The sequence below is a fragment of the Eretmochelys imbricata genome, chromosome 9, assembly GCF_965152235.1.
Source record: "Eretmochelys imbricata isolate rEreImb1 chromosome 9, rEreImb1.hap1, whole genome shotgun sequence".
Lineage (NCBI taxonomy): Eukaryota > Metazoa > Chordata > Testudines > Cheloniidae > Eretmochelys > Eretmochelys imbricata.
The window spans coordinates 49,371,030-49,394,807 of NC_135580.1; the positions used below are offsets into that span (position 1 = coordinate 49,371,030).

Genomic DNA, 23,778 nt, shown 5'->3' on the forward strand with positions numbered 1-23,778 from the left:
TATAGTCAAGGGGACCTATACACAGACTTCTTCCAGCATTATGTTTGGTTATACTTAATATGAAGGATGATACTGAGTTTCCAAAATCAAGAGCAGGTCAGAAGGGAGACTGAAAAAACTCAAAACCTTGGCTCAGTCCCTCACCCAATGTCAATACCATTGATACAATATAAAACGGGATAGGCCCACTTGAGACCAGGAGGAAGAGATTAACTGTATAGTAATCATTGAACATGTATAACTATACAGTCAGAAAAAAAAAAAGTATTGTTTGTCAAAAGTGATACATCTGGATTTCCAAAACCAAGTTTTAAATTTAAATTTTGTTTATAGAAAGACTTCCACTTTCTTGAGCCATCATATATACTTTTCAGGATTGTCACTTTTTGCTCCTCCCTTTACACAAAACCTGCAGCTTGAACAGTGCGAGAGATAAAACGCTAAGTGTTTTATGCAGCAATTTATCAACCCTCACGGGCACAACCACTGTAAGAAAAAACAATCTTTCATGCTGTCAGCCTGAAACCCAGCTATGTTTTTCTGATAAGATAGAGTCTCATAAAGAGAAACAGTTTTACTGTGATCAATAGACTGATCCCATTAGTATTTTAGGAGGAAGGAGGAGCTTTAAAAATGCATTTGCACAAAAATACAAAGAAAAAAAAAAGTTGTAAGATAAAGGAAAACAACTACGGTGAATCTTCCTGTAATACACAAAAGTTTTCTTTAATAGCATAAGCTGGGATATGAACATATTTTATTCCCTGTAGATGGAAAACAATCTATTTGCAAGGCTGGTTGAGAGTATAAAAAAACAGAACTGGGAAAGCAACTTTTCTGGCTCAAGATAAATAAATGGTAACCAGGACCATCTGGAGTTGGGCAAAAGGGGCAGTTTGCTCCTGCCCCCCGAAATGCCAAAGCGGTCTCTAGGCCAAATTTGAGCCAGAGGCATTGTGACCTGACACTCACGTTTAGCCCAGATCTCACCACTGCAACCACTGGCTGCCTTGGGACCTGGTGCAATAAAATCTGCCAGGCCAAGAGCCCGGATACAGAAGTAGAGTTGGGGATACTGCTCCCACCAGCAGTGGGGCTGGAGCTCAGGGAAAAACAGGACCAAGAGCAGCCTCTGGCCACACACAAGGCAAAGACCCACAATCCCAGCAGGGTGGGCAGCATCCCCACAGGCTTGGGTCCTCTCTGACCCCACCCACCCTCCCTGGCCCCCCATCCCAGCAGGGAGGGAAGAGACTCCACAGGCCTGGGCCTACTCTGTGCCCCTCAGACTCCTCCCCTCTTCTTAAACTCTTTCATCTACATGGTAATTTTTTTTTTTAAAGGGTGAGGGGCCCTCAGTTTCAGATTTTGTCCCAGGTTCCCAAAACCTCTGTGTGGCCCTGATGGTGACTCCAGTTAAGATCCATCATATTTTTGCTTCTAGCGAGATGCTTGATTGGAGGCTGGGGGGAAATGTGCTTGCATATGTGATGGTTATGTCCAGGAATTAAATGTTTTGAGGAGGAAAACCTGAAATTATTAGAGAGATTCATCTTATGACAAAATGCCTATTTCCTAGAGATCCCCTGACCTGCTTACTTAATGAGCCAATAAAAAAATCTGCATTTTAAAGATAACATTTTATTAATTGCATAATGACAGGTTTCAGAGTAGCAGCCGTGTTAGTCTGTATTCGCAAAAAGAAAAGGAGTACTGGTGGCACCTTAGAGACTAACCAATTTATTTGAGCATAAGCTTTCGTGAGCTACAGTACTCCTTTTCATTTTATTACTTATTATTATTATTATTACCAGCTAAACTCTATTGCACATTACTGAACATGTGTGACCTGCCCCTCCTCCTAACATACTGTGGTACAGTAAAATATGGACTGTCCTTGTAATAGAAAAGTTTTCACACCACTTATGTACACAAGAGATGCACCAAAGAGAGCACAGGTATTGACAAATTTGGTCTCCCTTTCTATCGTACTCAGAGGAGGAGGGCTCCCCAGTCAGCAAGCCAAAATCATTAGCCAGGTTCTTGGAACATTAACCTGAGACTTCATAAGTAATGTTAACTTTTTATTGTAACTTTGCCCTAATAAAAAGTTAAAAAAATAAACAAATGGTCATAGCATACTGATGAAATTTACTTTTTGACCAGCCTCAGACAGATGCAAATTTTACTGAAAAACTCACTAACTATACCAGTAAAAAGGTGAGGGAAGTGAAAAAAAGTAATATGACACAAATGTTATCCATTTTCTTCTATACAGTCGGTGTTACTGACAGAATGTCTCGTCATTACCATACCTAAAAATGCAATTCCCCCAAAAATGTATCCTTGGAATACCAAAAACTTTACAATTAAAGGAAGCATGAATAAGCTCAAACCAAGATGTTCATTTTTTGGAAACCTAACTATGGAAAGCATTTATCTCGTCTTAATTCCCATTTTATATCAAGTTAAGGTGGAGATCCTTAAATAGCACAAAGACTCAATAGTGATGTACATGAACTCTAAGCCTCACTGATCAATGCTTTCACTGTATAAGTATTTGTACATTTAATGAATTTTAAGACCAGAAGTCCAACCTCCACTAGCCACAGAATTTTACCCCACAATTCCTGCATCGATTCTAGACCAACAACCCACTTTTGAACTACAGCATGTCTTTTAGAAAGACACCCAGCCTTGATTTAAGAACTCCAAATGATGGAGAATTTACACGCCTATAAGAAATCTGTTCTACTCGTTAATTACACTCACCATTTAAAAAAATCTTATTTCCAGTTTCAACTGCTGAATTCAAACAGTGAATTGAGAAAGGCAGTTGTTGAAGCAGATTGAAGCAGGCGGAGCGCATGATACAAAGAAGAGGGACAGCTATAGGGGTATGCTGCTTGCTCCCCAAGCTTTTAGCAGAGGGGTGGCTACCTCAATTCCACACACACACACCACACTGACTAACTCGCACAGCTCAGTCCCAGTCTGCACCAGGCTCTGTTTTAAAATCTAGGCTTGATTCTCTGATCAGGGTCTTCAGTGGCTGGGCCAAAGTCCTTGTCCAGAACACGCAGGCACCACCCCGGGCATCACTTGCACAGCACCATGGTGTCAAGAGGACAAGGACCACAGACCAGCAACTGCCTTTTCACTCATGGCCACCACCAGAGCCGAGCGGGCTCAGCCAGATCAGGGAAGGGCACAAAGCCCATGCTACAGTAGGGCACAGCCAATACCTACCTCCACAGCCTCCCCTGCCTGGATCAGCAGCAGGGTCAAGGCCAGCCCCAGCCCGTGCCCTGCTCTGATCCTGCACTGGCCAACCCCATCCTACGCCAGCCCGGACCCCCTTCCCCCAGCCAAACCCCACCCCGGCCCCACTCTGAGCCCAGCCCAGCCCAGCCCAACCCAATCCCACCCCAACTCCAGTCCCAGCCCCCTTCCCCAGTCAACCTTCTCCTCCACCCCATGCCATCCCCGCTCTGGCCATGGCCCCCTCCCTGGCCAACCTTCGCATGACAGCCCTGCTCCAACCCAGGCAGCCCCTTCCCACAAGCCAGCACCACTCTGGCTTCCTCCCTGGCCAACCCCCCACCCCGTAATAGCCCCCTCCCTGGACAACCCCCTCACCAGCCCCACGCCAGCCACGCTCGCACCCCGCCAGTGGCGCTGGACTAATGTGTACAGCAAGGGATGCTGAGAGCCACTGGACTAAACTGTAAACCCTGCATCTGACAGAAACCCTGCACCCCCACGCCCTTAGTCCCAGCTCCGACCCGGCCCCGCGCCCGGCCAGCTCCGACCCCGCGCCCCCTCCCCTGCCAACGCCCCCAGCTCCGACCCCGGCCGCCCGCACTCACAGTGGCACCAGCCCAGGTGGCAGCACCAGTGCAGGCGGAAGCAGCGGCCGTGGCTGTGGGTGGCGCAGAGCGGGCGCCCGGCGCAGGGCTGGAAGTCGGGTCTCCCCGCGCAGCTGCGGGCCAGCGCCTGAGCCTCGTCCCGCTTCTCGCTCTTCCCGGCCGCCGCCCCGCTCATGGCGCCGCCGAGCCGGGCTGAGCCGAGCCGCCAGCGGGGAGCGTCCCCCGCGCCACAGGGCAGCGAGCGCCGCGGGCAGGGCCCGGCCAGCCCGCCCGGCTCCGCCCAGCGCCCGCCCCGCCGCGCGGGGGCCCGACCAGCAGGCGCCTCCCCCGGCCGGCCGGCCGGCCAGTGCGGGGCGGGGCTGCGGCGCTCTGGAGCCGGCGCAGGGGCCGTAGGCTGCAGGTCTCCGGCCCTATCCCGGGGGCTCCAGCGACCCCCGACCCTGGTCAAGGCTGGGCAGCCTCTGATCCCGCGCCAAAGCAACCCTGCTCCCACTCCCAACACAGCAGTTCCCCCACAGCTGGGTTGTCTGGTCAGCCCCCCTCCCCACAGCTTGCCCAGACTCTGCCTCCGCCTCCCCCCGAATCCCTGTCGTCCCCACACACACACAGCTGCCACTCTGCCACTCCCCGCCACAGCGGCTTTCCCCCCATATACACAGCTGGGAGACACTGCCCCCCATCCCCTATCAAGTCACTAATGTGTGTTAAGCTGAGAGCCGGGCGGCCAGGATGTGCCCTGTGCGGGGCTCGGGTGATCCGCATCCCTTTGTCCCTCTGGCAAGGATACTCCATTGCTGAGTCAGGGACGGTTTGCTATGTAACCAGCTGCTGAGTGGCCTATCCCTGGCCCCACGCACCCCCTACCCCCCACACCTCCTTGTACAGCTGAACAGCATCCCTCCCTCCCCCCACGCACACACCTCTGTGCACCTCCCCACTGCAGAGACACTGCTCCTGCTCCCTAGCAGCCCCCTTTCCTCCAACAAATTCATAATCAGAATGATCTGCTGGGATGACAAGACAGCAGTGCTGGCAACGTGTACAAAAACCCAGGCAACTGAGGTCTCTGGCAGAGGTAATTCAGCATCTGCCCAGGGTAGGTCATCACAGCAATGTTTGGGGGTTTAGTCCCTTGTAGACATTTGCCATTAATATGTCTGATTTGGTGGCAAATTATATGACACTATTTCTCCTCTCACCTTATTTTTCCCTAGAATGAGAGCTTTTTTCATTCACTTCAGAGCCAAGTGTTATTTATTATTTTTATATATTTGTTTCTGGTAACTTGAGAAAATATCACTGGCACACTACTTCATCTTGTGGACTCTGGAGTAGAAAATGTCTTTCCATTTCAGTTTCTTCTCTTATGGTGGTTACACAGTCATTCCTCTTTGGGTTTGCATTGTGCTTTGTGGTTCTCAGTTTGTGATCACTGATTCTGTATTTGGGAACAGTCCACCTTGTTTTCCTGATCTCACTGCAGTGAGTTGCTTGAGAGTTGTATGTAGGGATCTATTAAAAGTCTGCCTTTTTTCTCATCTGTTCTTCCCTTCCACGATTTGTATAGAGGTTTTGGGTTTTGTCTGATGTTTTCAGTATTCAGTTTGGGGCGAGCTTGTTTCCCTAGACCCCACTTCTCAGTGCTGTAGTGATGTTGATGCCTAGAAACAGCATATCTTCCCTTAGTTGTCATTTTTGGTTTTGAAGCACTTTATTTATTAAAAACCCACAACGGGCCCATGTCGGCTGACTGTCTCATGGTGACCCTCCTTTTCCCACCCCCACCATCCCAGAGCTCAGGCTCCAGTCCAAGGCCAAACATCTACACTGCAATTAAACAGGCCCTTAGCCCAGCAGTTCTCAACAAGGGGTCTGCAGCCCCCTGGGGGTCCATGAGCCCTTTCAACGGGGCCATGGAGCCCCACGGCTGAAGCCTCAGCGCTGTAGCCAAGAGCAGCGCAGGGTAAAGCTGGTGGCCCTCCCACTCCAGCTGGAATTGGTGCAGGGCTGAAGCCGGCAGCCCTTCCCCCGCACAGTTGGGAGCAGTGTGGGGCTGAAGCTGGCAGGCCTCCCACCAGCTGGGAGCGGCGCAGGCTGAAGCTGGCAGTGCCCCCCCAGCCAGGAGCGACGTGGGGCTGAAGCTGGCAAACCTCCCCCCCAAGCCAGGGGCAGCGGGGGGCTGAAGCTGGGAGCCTGAAGTTTGGAGCCCCAGCGTTCCCCCCGCTGAAGCTGGGAGCCCCCCCCCATACACAGCCCCTAAATACCTGCTTCCTGCACCCTGAGCTACTCCCCTGCCCACACACAACCCCTAGCTATCCCCTTCTTGCACCCTGAGTGGTTTTCAAACTTGAACTGAGTCCCCGCTTTGAGTTATATTTTTTGGTTGCATCCCCCCACAGCCTAGACAGGCTGAGTGGCCTACTGAGTGAGTCAGAGGGTGGAGGTGGTGTTCTCTCACTGGAACCTGTGTGCGGAGCTGGCTCAAGCCCCACCAGCCCTTGCGCCCCCACAAAGAGAAGTAAATCTATGCCTATGCCCTAGGGTCTGCCACCTCTGGCCCGGAGCCCTGCGCTTTCCCCTCTCCCACCAGGCCCTGGCATTTTTATAGCATGTTGAGGAGGAGTCTCAGCAAGAAAAGGGTGAGAACCCCTGCCTTAGCCCAAGCCCCATGAGCCCGGGCCAGCTCAGACGGGCCAGCTGAGGGTATATATTGCAGTGTAGATATGTTATGGAAAGAGTATATTATGCTTTAGTTCATATAGTAGTGGAAATTTAATATGTGGTGGTGTTAATTAGTTCTAGTTCTGCTCTTACAGCCATTGCTGGGTGAGTTCTGGTCTGTAAACACATTTGTTTGCAGAATGGTAGGGTTAGGGTCACCAGTGCTGATTTCTTCTGATAAGTGCAATTAACTGTTAAGATTTGGCCCCAGACTTTGCACCTAAGTGGCAGAATTATACTAGTGAATAGTTTTGTAGTAGAGTAATTGGATTTTATTTATCCAGATTTTATTTTCAAATAGTTTAAGACGTCCTTGCCTTTCCTCTTCTAATGTTTTCATAGCTAGCTTGACATTTTTTGTGATATTTATTATCAGGGCTAGGTATATAACACTTCAGTATCTCTGCTTCCAAAATAACATTTTAATTTGGGCTGGGGTTTTCTTGTTTTGTTTAATTATGATTTCATTCTTTCGTAGGATGACCTCTAGAGCCTATGTCTTGTAGTGTGCTTCTGGTGGGAATAAACTCCTTTATAGACAGTTTTGCATTGACAAGAGTATAATCAAGTCATCAGCATATTTTTGAGTTGTTAGAATCCTGGGTCTGAGGACTGCTCCAGTAAAATGGACTATTGATAGAGCTGATCAAACAGTTTATTTGGTCAATTTAGCCTTTTATTCTGTTCATGAATTGTCTGCAAATATAATTTTTATTAGATGTTCAGAATCATTTGATGAATAGCTTTCACTAATATATTTGAGTTTATAGATTGTTCAAATTGTCCCCAGCAAATATTCAGTTGATTATTAAACACCCAGAAAAAAACTATTTTAACTCTGTCTTAAGGCGAGACTATATATCAATAACTTAAGGGCAAAAATGTTACTGGGATACAGCAGTTATAGCAAAATGAAGCATTATAAAACCAGGAAACATAGAATTATGGTTACACTTAAAAGAAATGCAAACATGTTAAGGTCTGGAAGTTGCACAGTTTTGTGGCTCTTTCCTGCACCCTCTTCAATTTTTCAACATACTTTTTAACATATGGACCCCAGACCTGGATGCAGTATTCCCATATCAGTCTCACCAATGCCGTACACAGAGGTAAAATCACCTCCCTAGTCCTACTCACTACTGTTCTCTTTCTACATCCATGGACTGCATTAGCACTTTTTGTCACAGCATGGCACTAGAAACTCAAATCGTTTGACCACTGTAACCCATAGATCCTTTTTGAAGTCTCTGCTTTCCAGGGTGCAGTCCCCCATTCTGTAGGCATGGCCAGAATTCCGTGTTCGTATGTGTATAACTCTGTATTGGGCAATTAACATGCATTTTGTTTGAATGGGCCCAGGTTACCAAGCGATCCAGATCGCTCTGTAAGACTTCCCTGTCCTTTTTGTTATTTACCAGTATATCTGTATCAATCTAGATATTATATAAATTTTGTATTTTCTTTTCTCTCTAGAATATATGTTTAATATTTCTACCAATACCCATGTACAGATCTATTTATTTAGCAGGATGTTTTTCCCTTTGGAGAGACACCCTTGAAACAGTGATATATACACTGTAGTGTCTTGCAAGCAGTGGCTCAGAAAAATAAGGGACAGAACTGTATTAACTGCATATTTTTATTTCTTGTTTAACTCTGTTTTATGCAGAAACACTATTTTCTCATATGTATTTTTCATGTGATACATCCGTAGACTGTCAAAACAAGTTAAAATATGACTTTCTCAGAGTATTGCTTGTAGTTCTAAGCTCTTTAAGTTTGCAAAGGAATTTGTGTACAGAATATTTGCTTGTTCATTAATGACCTGAAAGTTCTTAATATTCCAACCACAAATTTTCTTTAAGGTGAAGTTAAAGTCTGCTTCTCCCTTGAAAAGTAATGGTAAAAATGGCATTGTCTGGTTCCATATTCATGTGTTGAACTGGTTTCCCTATTAAATTTGCTGAATTTGCAAGTACATTTTTTTTAAGGCTCCTCTGCTGAGCGGTGGCAGGTTGCAAGTTGGCTTGCCATTGGAGGAGAAATCACTGCCACAGTCTGTGTATTTTCTTAGTAAAAAGAAAAGGAGTACTTGTGGCACCTTAGAGACTAACCAATTTATTTGAGCATAAGCTTTCGTGCATACTGTGGAGTATGCATCCAATGAAGTGAGCTGTAGCTCATGAAAGCTTATGCTCAAATAAATTGGTTAGTCTCTAAGGTGCCACAAGTACTCCTTTTCTTTTTGCGAATACAGACTAACACGGCTGTTACTCTGAAACCTGTCATTATTTTCTTTGTGTAACTTGTTTTTGCACTATATACCCCAGTCCTTGAACGGAGTTGGTCAAACAACACCCAGGCAAATCCCTCTTTCTGAAATCTCAGCCAAAACACCAATGCCCAGTTCCCAGGGAGCAACAATGCCCCAAAACTCTGTACAAATCAAAGAGATTAAGGCAAAGAGCAACCTAGCACACTACTTTCAACAGTTCCCCAAAAAGAAACTACCCGACAAAACTAACAACAATGCAGCCTGTCTTCAAAGACTGAACAGGGCTCCCATTCTAAGAGAAAAACTTGTAACCATCTGGTGACTAAAACTCAGTGGCGGATGCAGCCTCCCATTTCAATGGGTGCATTCCTGCTCTGCGGGCATCACCTCTTGCTCATCGCCACTAAATGCCCGCAACAGCACCTTCTGCCCGCACACTGCAACCCTAATCCTGACCTGGTGAGGATGGGAGGCCCTGTGGGGGAGGCTGGAGAGTGATCCTGCCCTGCACTCTCCCCGCAGCAGCAGCTTCAACCCCTGCACCAGGTTGCATCACCCAGAGTGGGGAACTGGGCCCCAACCCTGTGAGACAGGAGCCCCTGTTGCAGGGTTTCTGTGGATGAAGCTGCCCTTGCTCCCACCATAACATATTAACTGACATCCCCATAAACTCACCCTATCTGGTCAGATTTCTGTCAATATCTGGAAGAAAATATAAAATCATTGCAGATAGTTTTCAAGTGACACAAAGATTGGTAGCAAGTGACAAATAACAATCAAGACAGGTCAGAGTGATCTGGATTGCTTGGTAGTCTGCGCTCAACTAAACAGCTTGCATTTTAAAAGGCAGGTTAAAACGTTGTGTATACTTACAGGATGGGGAATTGTATCCTAGAAAGCAGAGACTTTGTGGAAGAGTCTTAGGGGTTATTGTGGATTACTAACCAAACAAACTACCAAGAGATGTGGTGGATTCTCCATGACTGGAGTATTTAAATCAAGATTGGATGTTTCTCTAAAAGATACACTCAGCAAGTACAGGGCTATATTTGGTGGGCTCAGTGTAAGAACTTTTCATGGCCTTGTTATGTAGCAGGTCAGACTAGAGGGTAAGAATGGTCCTTTTGGGTCTGCATTGACTCGCATGCATGTGTACACACACGCTGAAATTGAGGGTGTGTGCATGAGAAGAAGGGGAGGGAAAGTGCAGAACCAGTAATGTATGTGACACCTCTGTTCCTCAGGCACAATGGAGCTCTCCATAGCAAGGCTAGAAATTTTCGGGAGAGGATTGCAGGGTATCTCCATGATGTTCCATTGAGATCTCTCAGGAGGAGTCAAGGGACATCTCTGTTACATAACACACTGCTCCGCATGGCCCCCTCTGCATAACTCCAGAGGGGAATGAGGAGCAGATAGCAATTCTACCTCTCTTGGTTTTACCACTCTATCTTCTAAATAAATGAAAAGTTGAAAGCTGTGTCCTGCTAATTTGGGGGTGCCATCCCTGTAATGGAAAATTTATTTAGAGATTTATCTGAGGATCCTTCCTCTGCATCAGGCTCACCCGTGCTTGACTACCAGCACCGACTGGACTATGCTGGAGTCAAAAACAGGTCCTGGCTAACTGCGCAGCTGGATCCCCTGGTCACCTGTCCCCCATACTCCTCCTCCTCACTGTTCAGAGCAGGGGCCTGTGACTTGGGCTCCTTGGAGATATCCACAGCGGCGTGTGGGCTGCTGGTGGTGTCTCCTCCAAGTCTGGCATGCAGTCTTTGTAAAAGAGGCAGGTCTGTGGCTCTGCACCAGATTGACTGTCGGTCTCCCTGGCCTTCTGGTACGCCTGCTACAATTTCTTGGCTTTCACACAGCACTGCTGCAGGTCCTTGGTGTAACCCTTCCACTGCATCCTCCAAGCAATCCGCTCGTAGATGTTGATATTTTTACGGCTGGTTCGAAGCTGTTCCTGCACAGCCTCTTCTCCCCACCGGCTCGGGATACCCAATTTCTCCCGTCTACTCCAAGCAGGAGTGTGTCTGGAACATGTAGCCAGCACGGTCAGCTATGCACAACAATGGAGAGCAGATAGAGGTGTGCTCACCAAGCTGGACAACCAGGAAAAGGCCTTTCAAAAATTTGTGGAGGTTTTAAAGGTGGGGGGAGGTGGGCTTTGGTCTACATAACTTCTGGGCAGCAGAGCTCACAGTTGTGACCAGAGCAGTCAGTATCAGGTACTGAGGGACAGCTGCTGGAGGACTGTTAGTGCAGAGATACGTAATGCAATGTCTACACTTGCGCTGCGTCAACCTCTGTACGTCAACCATGGCTCAATGCCACATGAGGAGGTGGTGTTACTATGGCATGTAATGGGGCACTTACATCAATGGGAGATAAATTTAAGTGTAGACACATGCACAATTAGGTCAATACAAGGCGGCTTACGTTGACCTAATTTTGTAATACAGACCAATCCTAAGAAACTCCACAAACCTCAGCACCTTCCATTTCAGGTGCAGGACACTCATCTTCAGCCTGCCTTTTGCTAGTTCACAGGGCACACAAAATAAAATGTAATTAAATTTAAAAAATCCTTACAGTCTCTTCCATGTGAGGACAGGAAGAAAGAACCACACAGATGGCAGATGCTAGTTATATCTCTCAACGTATTGCTGGTAGTGTTCAGACCATGGTGATGGGTGTGGCACAGGAATCCAAATAAAATAAAATTGGAGCTGCGGAATGCTCAGGACTTTTGAAAATGTCCTAGGAGTCTATCTTTACATGCTGATTTTGAAAATCTTGGCTGTAGTTTCTTGACCAGGACCAATGTTTAGGCTCTTCAGAAAAGGTTTGTACAGTCGTTCTATTGTGCTTGATTAGCCAGTACTAGAAGGTTGCACATTTGGTAGCTTGTGTAGGCTGGGTGCGTTGCACGCACCAGGCACTTATTGCGTCTTTCTATTCCCCCCACAAACTCCCTGTGTGCCAGTCCCTGCTATTTCAGGAACTCCCTGCAGCCTACTCCCTCATGCCAGTGGCTCTGTCACCCATTCCCACCTCCACCATGTGCTAGAGGTGCTGTGTTTCCTTTCCCCCTCAGGACTTTCCAGTCTCCCTCTCCTGCCAGGAGCTCTGTATGTCCCCTATTTCTCTCTCAATTATTATTTCTTTTCTTTCTTTGTAGGAGATAAGTCATTCAGGATGTCAATGTTTTAAAACTCTCTGCCTTCCCTCCCAATAGCTGACATGGGGTGCATTGTTATGCTGGAAGGTGTTGATGGCTACCATCAACTGGTTCTTTTACCTAGCCAATCACACGTGGCTGAAGCTATTGGGTCTGCTAACCTGATGCCACGGTCTCTGTGGGTCTCTACCACCAGGAAACTGACCTGCAAGACCTTGATATCTACTACCACTGGGCAAAAAAGTGACCAGTGTACATGTGGGAGAACAATGCAGCAAAACCTGATGATACAACGTAGGCTATGAGAGAAAATGAAAATCAGCTTTATTAAAAATTAATGAAACAAAGCAGAGTCTGTTTTCAGATATGGCTTTTCCTAAGAAGAGAATGTGTGTGTTCTGGAGCCACCAGGATCACCTGCCAGTAACTCGGAGCTGTGCTCTTTGCACAAGAGCAAGAGGAGTCCTTACCCTGCAGGACCAAGTTCAGAAAAGCAAATATTTCTCTTCCTGTTCTTTTATCTGCTGGAGGCTTCTCTCCCTGCCTGTAGCACAACTCCTATCTGCACAGCTCTTGAGCCCATTTACTTTCCATGGTACCCTTTGTACACCTGAAACACTGAAGTGCCACACAAGGCTTTTCTCCTGTCACTTGTAGTGCACAAAGCCCTCCAGGCCTTCTACGCTGAGCAGCTGCCAGCAGGCAGGCTAGAAAAGCAGGTGAGGAGTTCTGGGAAAACACACACACACACACACACACTCCCTCTTGGAGAGGAGGCACTTTTGTCTGGAGGAAGAGGTTGGAGGGCAGGGGCAATGCTAAGGAAGGAGGGGGAAAGGGTGTGATCTTCCAGCCACTACCTAATGAGCAGGTCATAGTCTTCTGTGATTGTGCTGTGTTTATGAGTGTTATTTTGGGGGCTGGAGGTAGGTGCTGAGTGCCATCCCTTGATACTAGCTCTGGATGCTCTCTTTACTGCATCACAATTTACTTCCAAAATGCACGGTTCCATTTTGCACCATTGTCCACTCCCTCCAGTCAATCCAAAACCCCACAAACCTGCACTCCGTGAAGAGACCATTATCTGGGGCAGTCTAATCTGTTCCCTTTGGGAGGGGAAGGTCCATCCTGTAAATGAATCCTTAGTAAACTGGATGGTTCGGGGGTGGCTCTCCCGTGGGGACTAGTTCCTATGGTTTGCCTTTGGTCACTAGAGGGTGCTGTGGCAGGAACAAGAGGAGATCTGTAGCTGCTGGGAGACACAGCTAGGTGAGGATACCAGTCTGCAGTGAATCTTCACTGGCTTTGTCTCCCCTGAGCCAGGACTCCCGGCCTACCCTCCCACTTTCAACTGCCTCATGAGCTGCCAGGTGTTGCTCCCTCCCTCACCAGAGGAATGGCAAGAGGCAGGCAGTTAAGAACAGCAGCTTTAGGATCCAGCGGTCGGGTGAGTGCAGCTTGTCAGGAAACAGCCAGCCAGAAGGGGTCTCCTACTGGCAGCTTGAGGGGTTGTGTGGTGAACTAACGAGGTGGGAGGGAGGGGTGTATTGTGAGTAGGGAAAGGGAAGCGACAGCAACTACCATTTGAGGGAGTAGTTACTCCGCTTAGCTAAGCCAGACATTAATCTTCAACCTGCTGTGCTTTGGATTTGATTGGAACAGACATCACTGATTATGGCAGTGAGAGATACCTGTCACCACTAGACAAGTGGCTGAATGCGTAGAGCAGACTGCAGGGACATCACAGCTTACTGCTCTGGTGTCCTGCATGGGACATCCACTCCTTCAGGGGAGGGTTTCCCATGGACACCAGTTTCTTCAGAAAAGCACTGGGTTGCATTCTGGGAATGTCAGGATGGGCCTCAGAATATTTTTGCAATTTAGCCAGAATGCAAGGTAGCCCAATGGTGGAAGCGTGAAACATGGGGCCACCTCTGTGCTTTGGCCATCCGTAGCCATGAATGTAGATTACATCAATATCTTCTGGGGCAGAAGCTATTCCATCATCTAAGATCTGGAAGCCCTCATTGATGAGGGTATACAGACAACGCTCCAGGATTTCCTCCTCGTCTATGAAGCGTGCCTTAATATGATGGGCATCTCTATACCCAATCAGGAAATTGTGAAGCCATGGATCTGGATTAGCTATTCTAGCCCCAGGTTTCTCATATTGGTACCAGCCCATGCCAGCCTTCTGGCCATACCTTCCATTCTCACATAGAAGATCAGGCAGCGGGCTGTATCTCCTCCTGCCACGCAGGCGAGCAGGAGTTCCTGGAGCCAGTTCGGGTCCAGTCAGGCCCTGCCCTTTCCGAGATCTCCAGCCCACATCAAGCCCAGCAAGATCTGACATTCGGAAGGGCCCCATATTGAAACCAAATCCCTCTAGAGCTTGATCTACTTCTTCTGGTTTACATCCTTCTTCTAGCAGGAAAACTGCCTGTTCAGCATAAGGAGCCATCATTCTGTTCCCAACAAATCCAAAGCAATTCCCTACGACAACCCCTATTTTGCCTATAGTTTTAGCTAAACCCATGGCGGTGGCAATGGTGATGGGCGATGTGTGACGACCACGGATTATTTCTAACAGCTTCATTACATGGGCAGGTGAGAAGAAGTGAGTACCAATGACCTGGTGAGGGCGACTGGTGGCTGAAGCAATCTCATCAATATCCAAGGCGGAGGTGTTAGTGCACAAGAAGGACCCTGGCTTGCAGATTGCTGACAACTTATGGAAGATCTCCTTCTTCAGTGCCATGTCCTCGAACACAGCCTCAATAACTAGATCTACATCCTGTAACATACCAAAGTCCAGAGTGAACTGGAGAAGGGCGGGATCACAGGCATCCGGGCGTTGACCACTCCACTGCATTTTTGAAGCCTCATGTTCTAGAAGGGATGTCACAGCTCTTCCTCCTACCTCCAGCTGCTTCTGATCCTGTTCTACAGCTACTACGGATATCCTGGCCTTCACCAGAGAAGTCACAATGCCTCGGCCCATTGTTCCCAGCCCTAGTGATAAAAGCAAGAGAGAAACACAGACTGTAAGTACTAGGAATTGTTAAGTACACCTCTGCAAATGGGCTCCTTTGGTACTTCCAGCACGTAAAGCAGGTCTCTGTGCAAATTAAACAGGGGCATGTAGATGGGAAAAAAGTAAATGGAAAATTGGGGGAAAGCAACATTTTAATTTGGTCTTTGAGTGCACTTAGAGGGCTAACTGGAGCATCTGTCTGAAAAGTGAAGATGTAACGGCAAGCTAATGTCTGTTCAAGGATGTGGAGCCATGCTGGGGTAGTATGCAGAGCACATGTACCCCTGTGTAATTTAAGTCGGTTCTCCAATTCATATATTATCATATGGGAGGTAGCTGGAGTAGGGCAGTAGAAATCAGGAAACCTGGATTCTATTTGCAGCTCTGCTACTGACTTCCAGTGTGACCCTTTGCAAGGCACTTTTGAGTACCTACGTTCCCCAGCTGTAAATTAGGGCTGTTGAACCTTTATCTATTTTTGGAACATGCATGCAGAAAACTGTCATAGGTAAGCAAGAGGAAACAAATAAGAGTTTAACTCTAGTGAAGTACAGAACTTGATCTTCCAGACTCTGTACTACGCGGAACTTCAAACTCTGGAAATGGAATTTGGCATTTGATTTAAAATTAGAGTATCAGCCAGGAAAATCATTAATTGTTACTGATACTGTTTCTAGAGTTTATGATGTAACCAATATAATTGAAGAGGAAGATGTGGTACAAGTAGAGGTATTTAAAAATTGTTTCCTGTATCAGAAAGAGTATGGGAAGAAATTGTACAAGCAACTAGACAGAATGAGAATTTACAAAAGATTATTACAGCTATTGAAAAAGGATATAATAAAGTGATATTGAAGCCATATAATCAACTTATTAAAGACTTTTCAGTAATTGAAGGAATTCTGTTTAAAGGCAATAGGGTAGTAATTCCTGTAGTGTTAACAGCAGAGATGTTGAAACACATACATGAGGAACATTTAGCCATAGAAAAATGTAAAGGTAGAGAAAGAGAGGTTCTGTACTGACCACAAATGAACCAAAACACAGAGGTTTACATAAAAGAAAGTGACATACGTCACAAATCATAGAAATGCTCAGTCTAAACAGCCTATGACATTTATTCAAGAAAACAAGACTTTGGTATAAAGTAGGTTTCAATCTATTTGAATATAAAGGACATGCATATGTTATAGTTCTTGATTATTTTTTGTATTTTCCTGAAATATCTATATTAGAAAACACTTGTGCCAAACAATTCATTAATAAAATGAATGGGGGACTTAGGTACTCAAAAGTTTTTATACGGCATACTCCATGCAGTAATGATTGATAATGGACTTCAATTTCACAGACAAGAGTTTAAGTTTTGCCATAGCATATGATTTCAAACATATTACATCAAGTCCAGGTTACCAACAATCTAGTGGGCTAATTGAAAATGCTGTTAAAACAGTACAAATATTATAACAAAAGTTAAATTTGGAGAATGAGAAGGATCCTCCAAAGGACAAGCTGAAGGAGCAACTGGACAGGTAGGAGGAGAACCAGGTGAAGACAGAGTCTTGAGAGCTAAGGAAGGACAACATTTCAAGAAGAGCATGGTCAGTTATGCTGAAGGAGTCTGACAGGTCAAGGAGAAGGATGGGGTACTGTTTCTGAGCTTTGGCTAGGAAGAAGTCATTACAGACTTTGGTGAGAGCAGTTTCAATGGAGTGCAAGGGGTGGAAGCCAGATTGGAGAGGTTCTAGGACACAACTCCAGGAGAGGAAGTCCAGACAGTGACTGTGAACAGCACATTCCATGAGCCTAGAAATGAAAAGGAGACAAGGGGAAATAGGAGGGAAAAAACAAACAGTGCCACAAACATACTTTAGTCTCTCCTGTCTTAAAAATCCTACCCTAGATCCCACTTGCCTCTCCAACTACTGCCCCATTCCCCAATTCCTTCAGCTTGTCCTTTGGAGGATCCACCTCATCCCCACTCCAACTTTCTCGGGGGGTTCCATAGAGCTCTGTCTGGGGACCTCTCCTCTTCTCTCTCTGTACTTTATCTCATCCACAAACATAAATTCAACTGTGCAGATGATTGGCAGGTCTACCTCTCCACTCCTGTCCAAACTAAAATCTTGGCCTGTCTCTCTGACATCTCATTATGGATGTCTAGCCATTAGCTCAAACTCTACACAGCTAAAACAGAGTTCTTAGTCTCCCACCCAACCCTCTTTCTCAACCACTGTGGACAATACCACCATCCTGCCTGTCCCTCAGGCCTGTAATCTGGCTGTCATCTTCAACTCACGCTGTTCTCTATATCCTCACACTCAGGATATATTTAAATCTTGCAGACTCTTTCTACATAACATTGTTCAGATACAACCTTTCCTATCCATCCTCACTGCTAAAACTCGGGTTCAGGCTCTCATCTTACACCTTGATAACTGCAACATCCTTTTCCCTGTTCTTGACAAATGCCATCTTGGCCCTACTCACATCCATTCAGAACACTGCTGGAAAGATCATTTCCCTAGCTCATTTATTTGACCATGTAGCCTCTCTTTTTGCATCCCTCCACTGGCTCCTCCTTCTTTAGCATATCAGACGTACTCTACATGTCTTCATTTTCGAGGCTGTTTATGGCCTATCCCCACCCTACCATTCTCTTGTTTGCTATTGAAACGTTAATTCCTGCCTCCGACTGGTCCATGATGCCAGCCTCCCTTGCTCATTTGTCAAATTTTCAAACAAACACCTTTGTGCTTTTTCCCACACTGCACCTCATGCTTGAGAGGAGCTCCCTGTAAACATCTACAAAACTAACTCAATATCCTCCTTCAAATACTCCCTTAAAACTATTCTTTGCTGCAATGCCTGCAAAAAACTTGACAATGGTTGGGCTGCTGGCCCATTGCCTATCACTCTCCTGCTGGTAATAGCTCACCTTACCTGATCACTCTTGTTACAGTCTGTATGGTAACACCCATTGTTTCATGTTCTCTGTGTATATAAAATCTCCCCACTGTATTTTCCACTGCATGCATCCAATGAAGTGAGCTGTAGCTCACGAAAGCTTATGCTCAAATAAATTTGTTAGTCTCTAAGGTGCCACAAGTCGTCCTTTTCTGTTTGCGGATACAGACTAACACGGCTGCTGCTCTGAAACCTGTCATATTGTCTCATTGTACCTCCCTGTCTTTCTCCATGTGTTGTCTCTTATACTTAGATTGTAAGCTCCTTAGGGACTAGACAGTCTTGTTCTGAGTTTGTGCAGCACCTAGCACAATGACTAGGGCTCCTGCCTGCTACAGTAATATAAGTAAATAAAAAATAGTCTGAGAACCACATAAAAAGTAAAATGCCAGTGGAGTTCAAAAGTTTTTTCATGTGCCAAGCACTCCTATAAAAGAGGCACTCTGAATGTGAGCACTGTTAATATCCAGAATAAAGCCACAACTTTACAAGGTCTGCAGTAATTCTATCAAAATGATTTTTTAAAATCCAAAATCCAGCTGACCAGGTTTTCGAATGAAAATTTATCAGCCAAACAAAGAAACACAAACCAAGGGGATTAAAAAATTAATCTAAAGCTGCTTTATGAAGAATGGCTGAAATTATGTCATCAGTAAAACAAGCTCAAGTCTCCATAAAGCAGGTCAAACAAGGTGGAGTATTTTTTCCACAAGCAGCCTGTCATCACTGATGTAGCTCTGACCACGTGTTATACACACAAACACATGCTATGCAAAACATTTCCTATCTTGACAACAAGAACAAAGATTTTGAAAATGTGTTTTCAAAGACAGCTATTTTACTTCTGATGGGAAATATCACCAGAACTCTTATTTATGCCTGTCTTGGGTCCAATGATGGAAAAATAAGATCTGTTACATCATAATCAAAGTTAACATACCACTAAAATTTCATTTATGTAACCAACAAAGGTAAAGTAATTTAAAATGATTGTACATGTCCTTCTGTCCATTCCCATATATTGAATGCAGACAAAATACAGATGTTAACACTAAAAACATGCTGCCAGCCTGCTGCCAGCCTGCTGCCCCTCCTCCCACCTCTGCCAGATCTTTCATCAGCAACTGGGGGTTTGATGGTGGATTCGGCACCAGGACCTCAGATCTTCCACTGGTGAGCCACGAAGACTATTTTTTGTCTTAGGCAGTCCGACATCCTTGTGGTACTTCATTCTCTGGGACACAGACCTGAGCCCATGGACAAGACCTGAGCTTGCCAAGTTCAGTTTTGGCCCAGGATAGTTGGTTACCAAGTTACCACCTGACTCTTCAATGGCCTGTATGTAAGGAGGTTTTCAGTAGCATGGTGGTAAGAGCAGTGGAAGCACCTGGAGCCTTGTTACACTAGAACACCCAGCAGGGATAACACTTGTGGGGTTTTTTCTAAAATTGGGTGGTCGAGACAAGGGGAGACTTGAACATTCAGCAGGTTAAGAGGCATGTCTGCCGATGACCTCATTAGATCCTCTTTGCTTGTAAGGCTGGTGATCTTGAGGAAGAGTGTATATGTGATGGGGTGTACTCTCCACACTTGCCCTGAGAGGGTAAATTAGGCCAATTAACCTATAGGCAGCACCTGGACGAAAGCCAGGGAGTGCTAGGGCCTAATTGGTTGATGAAGTCCAGCTGGGGGAGGAGCTGGGCTGGGTTTATAAAACCAGGAAGCTGGCAACAGACAGGGCTTCAGGGAAGTAGGCTGCAGTCACTCCTTGGGAGAAAGTAAGTGTGTTAGTGGCTAGAGAGTTATCCATAGTTACTCCCTAGGAGAATGGAATTGGAAGGCTGGTGAACCCAGAGAACGTGGACATGGCACACACCAGGTAGAGGACAGTGGACTGCCTGGGACAGTTTGTCCTGGAAAGACTTGGTTACATACACACACACAGGGAAGGGGAAACCACGTAATGACAGCCCTCCAGAGGAGGAGGCTGCAATTCCTGGAGCAAGAGGGGTCTGCAGGGTGAGAGGATGACAGCAGAGACACCATCAGAGGAGGGCGCAATGTCTGGCTGGAGCTAATCCCCAGAATGACCAGCAGGAAGTGCCACCAGCAGCGAATGCACCCCTCCCATGACAGTATAACAGAACAGAAAAATGGTAGAGAATCGTCAGGACTCTCTGTGATGTGGAGGGACCTGGGGGAAAGAAGAAAAAGTAACTTCTGCTCAGATGGTCCAAAATGACTGAATCCCACCTCAAACCATGCAGTCTCCAGCATCAGAAACCCAGGGATGTGACCAGGAAACACTCCACAGGTTGTATGGATTGGGGTGCTTCCTCAGAACTGTTGTGCTCAGGGATTCAGGGCTGACTTCTCTCATTTCCTCTTAGCCATCTCAATAGTAATAAACCAAGCTCTTATCAGAACTGTCTTAGCATATTTCACACCCATTGCAATGCCAACAGCAGCAGGCTCATGGCTTCCTCACAGATAGAACCACCACAACAGATCTTCCCCCTTTCAGTTCTTTGCCACACAGCTAAAAACTACTCTTCTACCAATTTCATTATACAATACATATGTACGTTACAAATCCACTTGTTGGGCAGATTGAGCAAATCATGGTTTTCAGTTATTGATCAGTCATATAAGATACAACTAATATATAGTGACTCCATATATTACAGAAATATGTACTAAATTCAAACTATATTAAATTGTAATCTGACTTTAAATGGACAATTACATTAAAAATGCTATGTCAGGGAAATGCTATGTGGCATGTTCAGAATATACAAGTATTGTTCCAGCATTATGTTTAAAATCATGCAGAACAAATGCTGGCAGACTGATGTAAATTGAGGCTGCTCTATTTCAATGATTATTTGGGGTTAATATTTCTCGTTGAAATTATTAATGTGACAGCAGGTGAACAGGAGGGGCAAACGGGGGACTTCTGTATGGAGTTCACAGGAAGGTGCATGAGAGGTTCTCTTTCTAGGTACAGTTCTATGCAAGGTGTGATGGCCAGCAACAGATCAGTGATTGCAACCTGCAACGGATGGGGAATGTTTTTTTTCCTGCCTGAAGCCAGAAGGGACTTCCTATGTACAAAGTGCGAGTTGGTGATTGTGCTGGAAGGAAAGATTTGTGGTTTGGAATTACAAGGACTGACACTGCAGAGCATCAGAGAGGATGCAGAGTACTGGAACAACCAGATTCAGGAAGCATCGCCACCCCAGAGTCAAGGAAGAAATGAACTGGTGGCCAAAGAATGAGAGAATGTGGAAATCAGAGAGTTTGTAACCACCAGAGGCATGAGGTCAAGCTGGCATTCTACTCTGTTGGAGGCAGATGAGGACAGGCAGGCTGTAACTACCAGAGAGGACCGGGAAGAATTCCACACAGCTAGAAGTATCCAATCAGCTTCTCAGCACGGAAACTGCAGAAAATGTCTCTGAAGAGCCAGCTAGTTGAATGGAACAGGTGCACTGGACATTCCTGAGAATGGCTGCTCAGCCCAAGCTGCAAGACTATCAAGCGTACCTGTGAAGAGATCGCCAGCCATCCACAGAAGACAGATAATACCTAGATGAGGATGCTATGCAAAGGAGAATGGAAAGAACATTCTGCAAAGGACAGGCAGATAGCAGGATGGTATGCTGCCTTACTGGAGCCAAGACATAAGACATCACTCTAAGATTGGCTAGGCTTCTGAACTCAGCAGGCAACGATCCATTGGCCTTCGTGACACTGCTTCACAGGATACCTTGCAGATTATAGACAACTTCACAGAACTCAGCATGGGGCTGAAGGAGAATATTCTCTGATCTCTGAGATCCTTCCTGTCTCATGAGCAAAGCAAAGAAGTCAGACATTCCAGAGGTGAACTGCTGCCAGGGCAGTAGTGTAAGATAGAGAGTTTTGGTTTTGTGGAACATTGGTCTACCTTCTATGAGGAGAGAGAGCTGTATAGTCACCTCAGTTGAAGAGGAACCAAACTCCTCAGGGACAGGCTGGCTAGAGTAATCAGAAGGGCATTAAACTAACATAGAAGGTGAAAAGGGGCACTCATTTAGTACAAAATCAAGATATCAAAGCACCAAGGGACATGAAAAGAATAAATTGTTTAGTTGCCTATACACCAAAGCTAGGAACCCAAGTAATGAACAAGAAGAATTGGAATTGTTCATTTATTAGCATAAATTTGATGTAGACAGTATTATTGAACCAGGTGGGAAGATCTGCATGATTGGAATTTTAAAATCCGTGGTTACAAGTGGTTTAGGAAGGGTCTAGTGGGCAAAAGGGGAGAGGCAGAGTCACTCTGTCAAAATGGCATTGCCTGTTTCCAAGTCTCTGACATCTAGGAAGTAAATTATCTTGAATGCTTGTTAGAATATGGATCTATAGATAAAGCACAAGAGGGGTGTCTGCTACAGACACCAAATCACACTTGGGAAAAGTATAATCAAATAATAAGACCGACTGCCTACTGGGTCAGATCAATGGTCCATCTAGCCCAGTGACTTATCTTCCGACAGTGGCCAGTGCCAGATGCTTCAGAGGGAATGAACAGAACAGGGCAATTTATCAAGTGACAATCCTTGAGCACTAATCTATAATGTGCAGGGGGAAAAAACTGGGTTGTAATGGGGGTCTTCAATCTAATTGACACATGCTGGAGGTTTCTTGCTGCGAATACTAAAAATATCACTGGCATTTCTATAAATTACAGATGACAATTTTCTAACTCAAACAGGATTGCATCCACTCCAGGGGGATTCTATCTTAGACTTCTCCTTGACAGATCATGAGGAATTGATCACAGAACTAAAAATTAGTGGTTGCTTACATGCAAGTAATCAATATACTTGGTGGTTTAGAAAGGCCACTTTCACAAAGCTGGAAACAATTATGAGCCGAATCAGCTGGGAGAAAGAAGATATATATATAAAATGGAAAAAGGAGAAATTGTTAGCAATGAATATAAACTAGAAGCTAGAAACTGTAGAAAATGGATAAGGGATGCAAAAAGACACTGTAACAGGGTGCACTCACCACTGTGGTTCCTCCTTGTGGGTAGCAATCAGCTCTCATCTGGCCTACCACGCCCTTCCATTAGTCACTCAGTTGCTTGCCTGTCCCAGCTGGGCTTCATCATCAATTAGCCTTATCAATCAAGCCTAACTCTCCTGCTGGTGTTAAGGTTAACTGGCCCTTTCTGAGCCACCTTAACCCCTTCAGGGTTGGTGTAAGGTGCATACCCCATCACAATCAAAAAGAGAACTCCTACAGCTAAAAGAGTTAAGGACAATAAGAAGAGTATTTTTTAAAAAGTTTATCAGGAACAAAAGGAACACTAACAATGTTATTGAAGATGGAAATGGTAGAACTGTCAATAATAACAATACAGAAAAGGCAGAAGTGTTCAATAAATATTTCTGTTCTGTATTTGGGAAAAAGCCAGATGATGTATTCATATCTTATGATGATGATGACTGTCTTTCCATCCCACTAATATTTCAGGAGGATGTTAAGCAGCAGCTACTAAAGTCAGACATTTAAATCAGCAGGTCCAGAAAACTTACATACAAGAATTTTAAGAGCGCTAGCCATGGAGCTCTTGGGACCATTAACATTAGTTTTAATAAGTCTTGGAACACCAGGGAACTTCTAAATGGATGGGAAGTAAGCTAATGTTATGCCAATCTTTAAAAAGGTAAAA

The 23,778-nt window shown here is 45.7% G+C and overlaps 2 protein-coding genes across 3 annotated transcripts in view; both read right to left on the minus strand.

Moving 5' to 3' along the window:
* The window catches only part of C9H3orf70 (chromosome 9 C3orf70 homolog), a 70,234-nt gene extending 66,109 nt beyond the window's left edge, over nt 1-4,125 (minus strand). For both annotated transcript variants that reach the window (XR_013347041.1, XM_077825654.1), the window contains exon 1: nt 3,870-4,125. Coding sequence is in view for 1 of the 2 variants with exons in the window: in XM_077825654.1 (XP_077681780.1) it covers nt 3,870-4,044 (175 nt within the window). In the remaining variant the exon portion in view is untranslated. The remainder of the gene's footprint in view (nt 1-3,869) is intronic.
* Nucleotides 4,126-12,366: 8,241 nt separating this feature from the next.
* Nucleotides 12,367-23,778, minus strand: part of EHHADH (enoyl-CoA hydratase and 3-hydroxyacyl CoA dehydrogenase) — a 48,799-nt gene continuing 37,387 nt past the window's right edge. Inside the window, exon 7 of the mRNA XM_077826043.1 lies at nt 12,367-15,061. Within this exon, the coding sequence (XP_077682169.1) occupies nt 13,791-15,061 (1,271 nt within the window). The 3' untranslated portion in view covers nt 12,367-13,790. The remainder of the gene's footprint in view (nt 15,062-23,778) is intronic.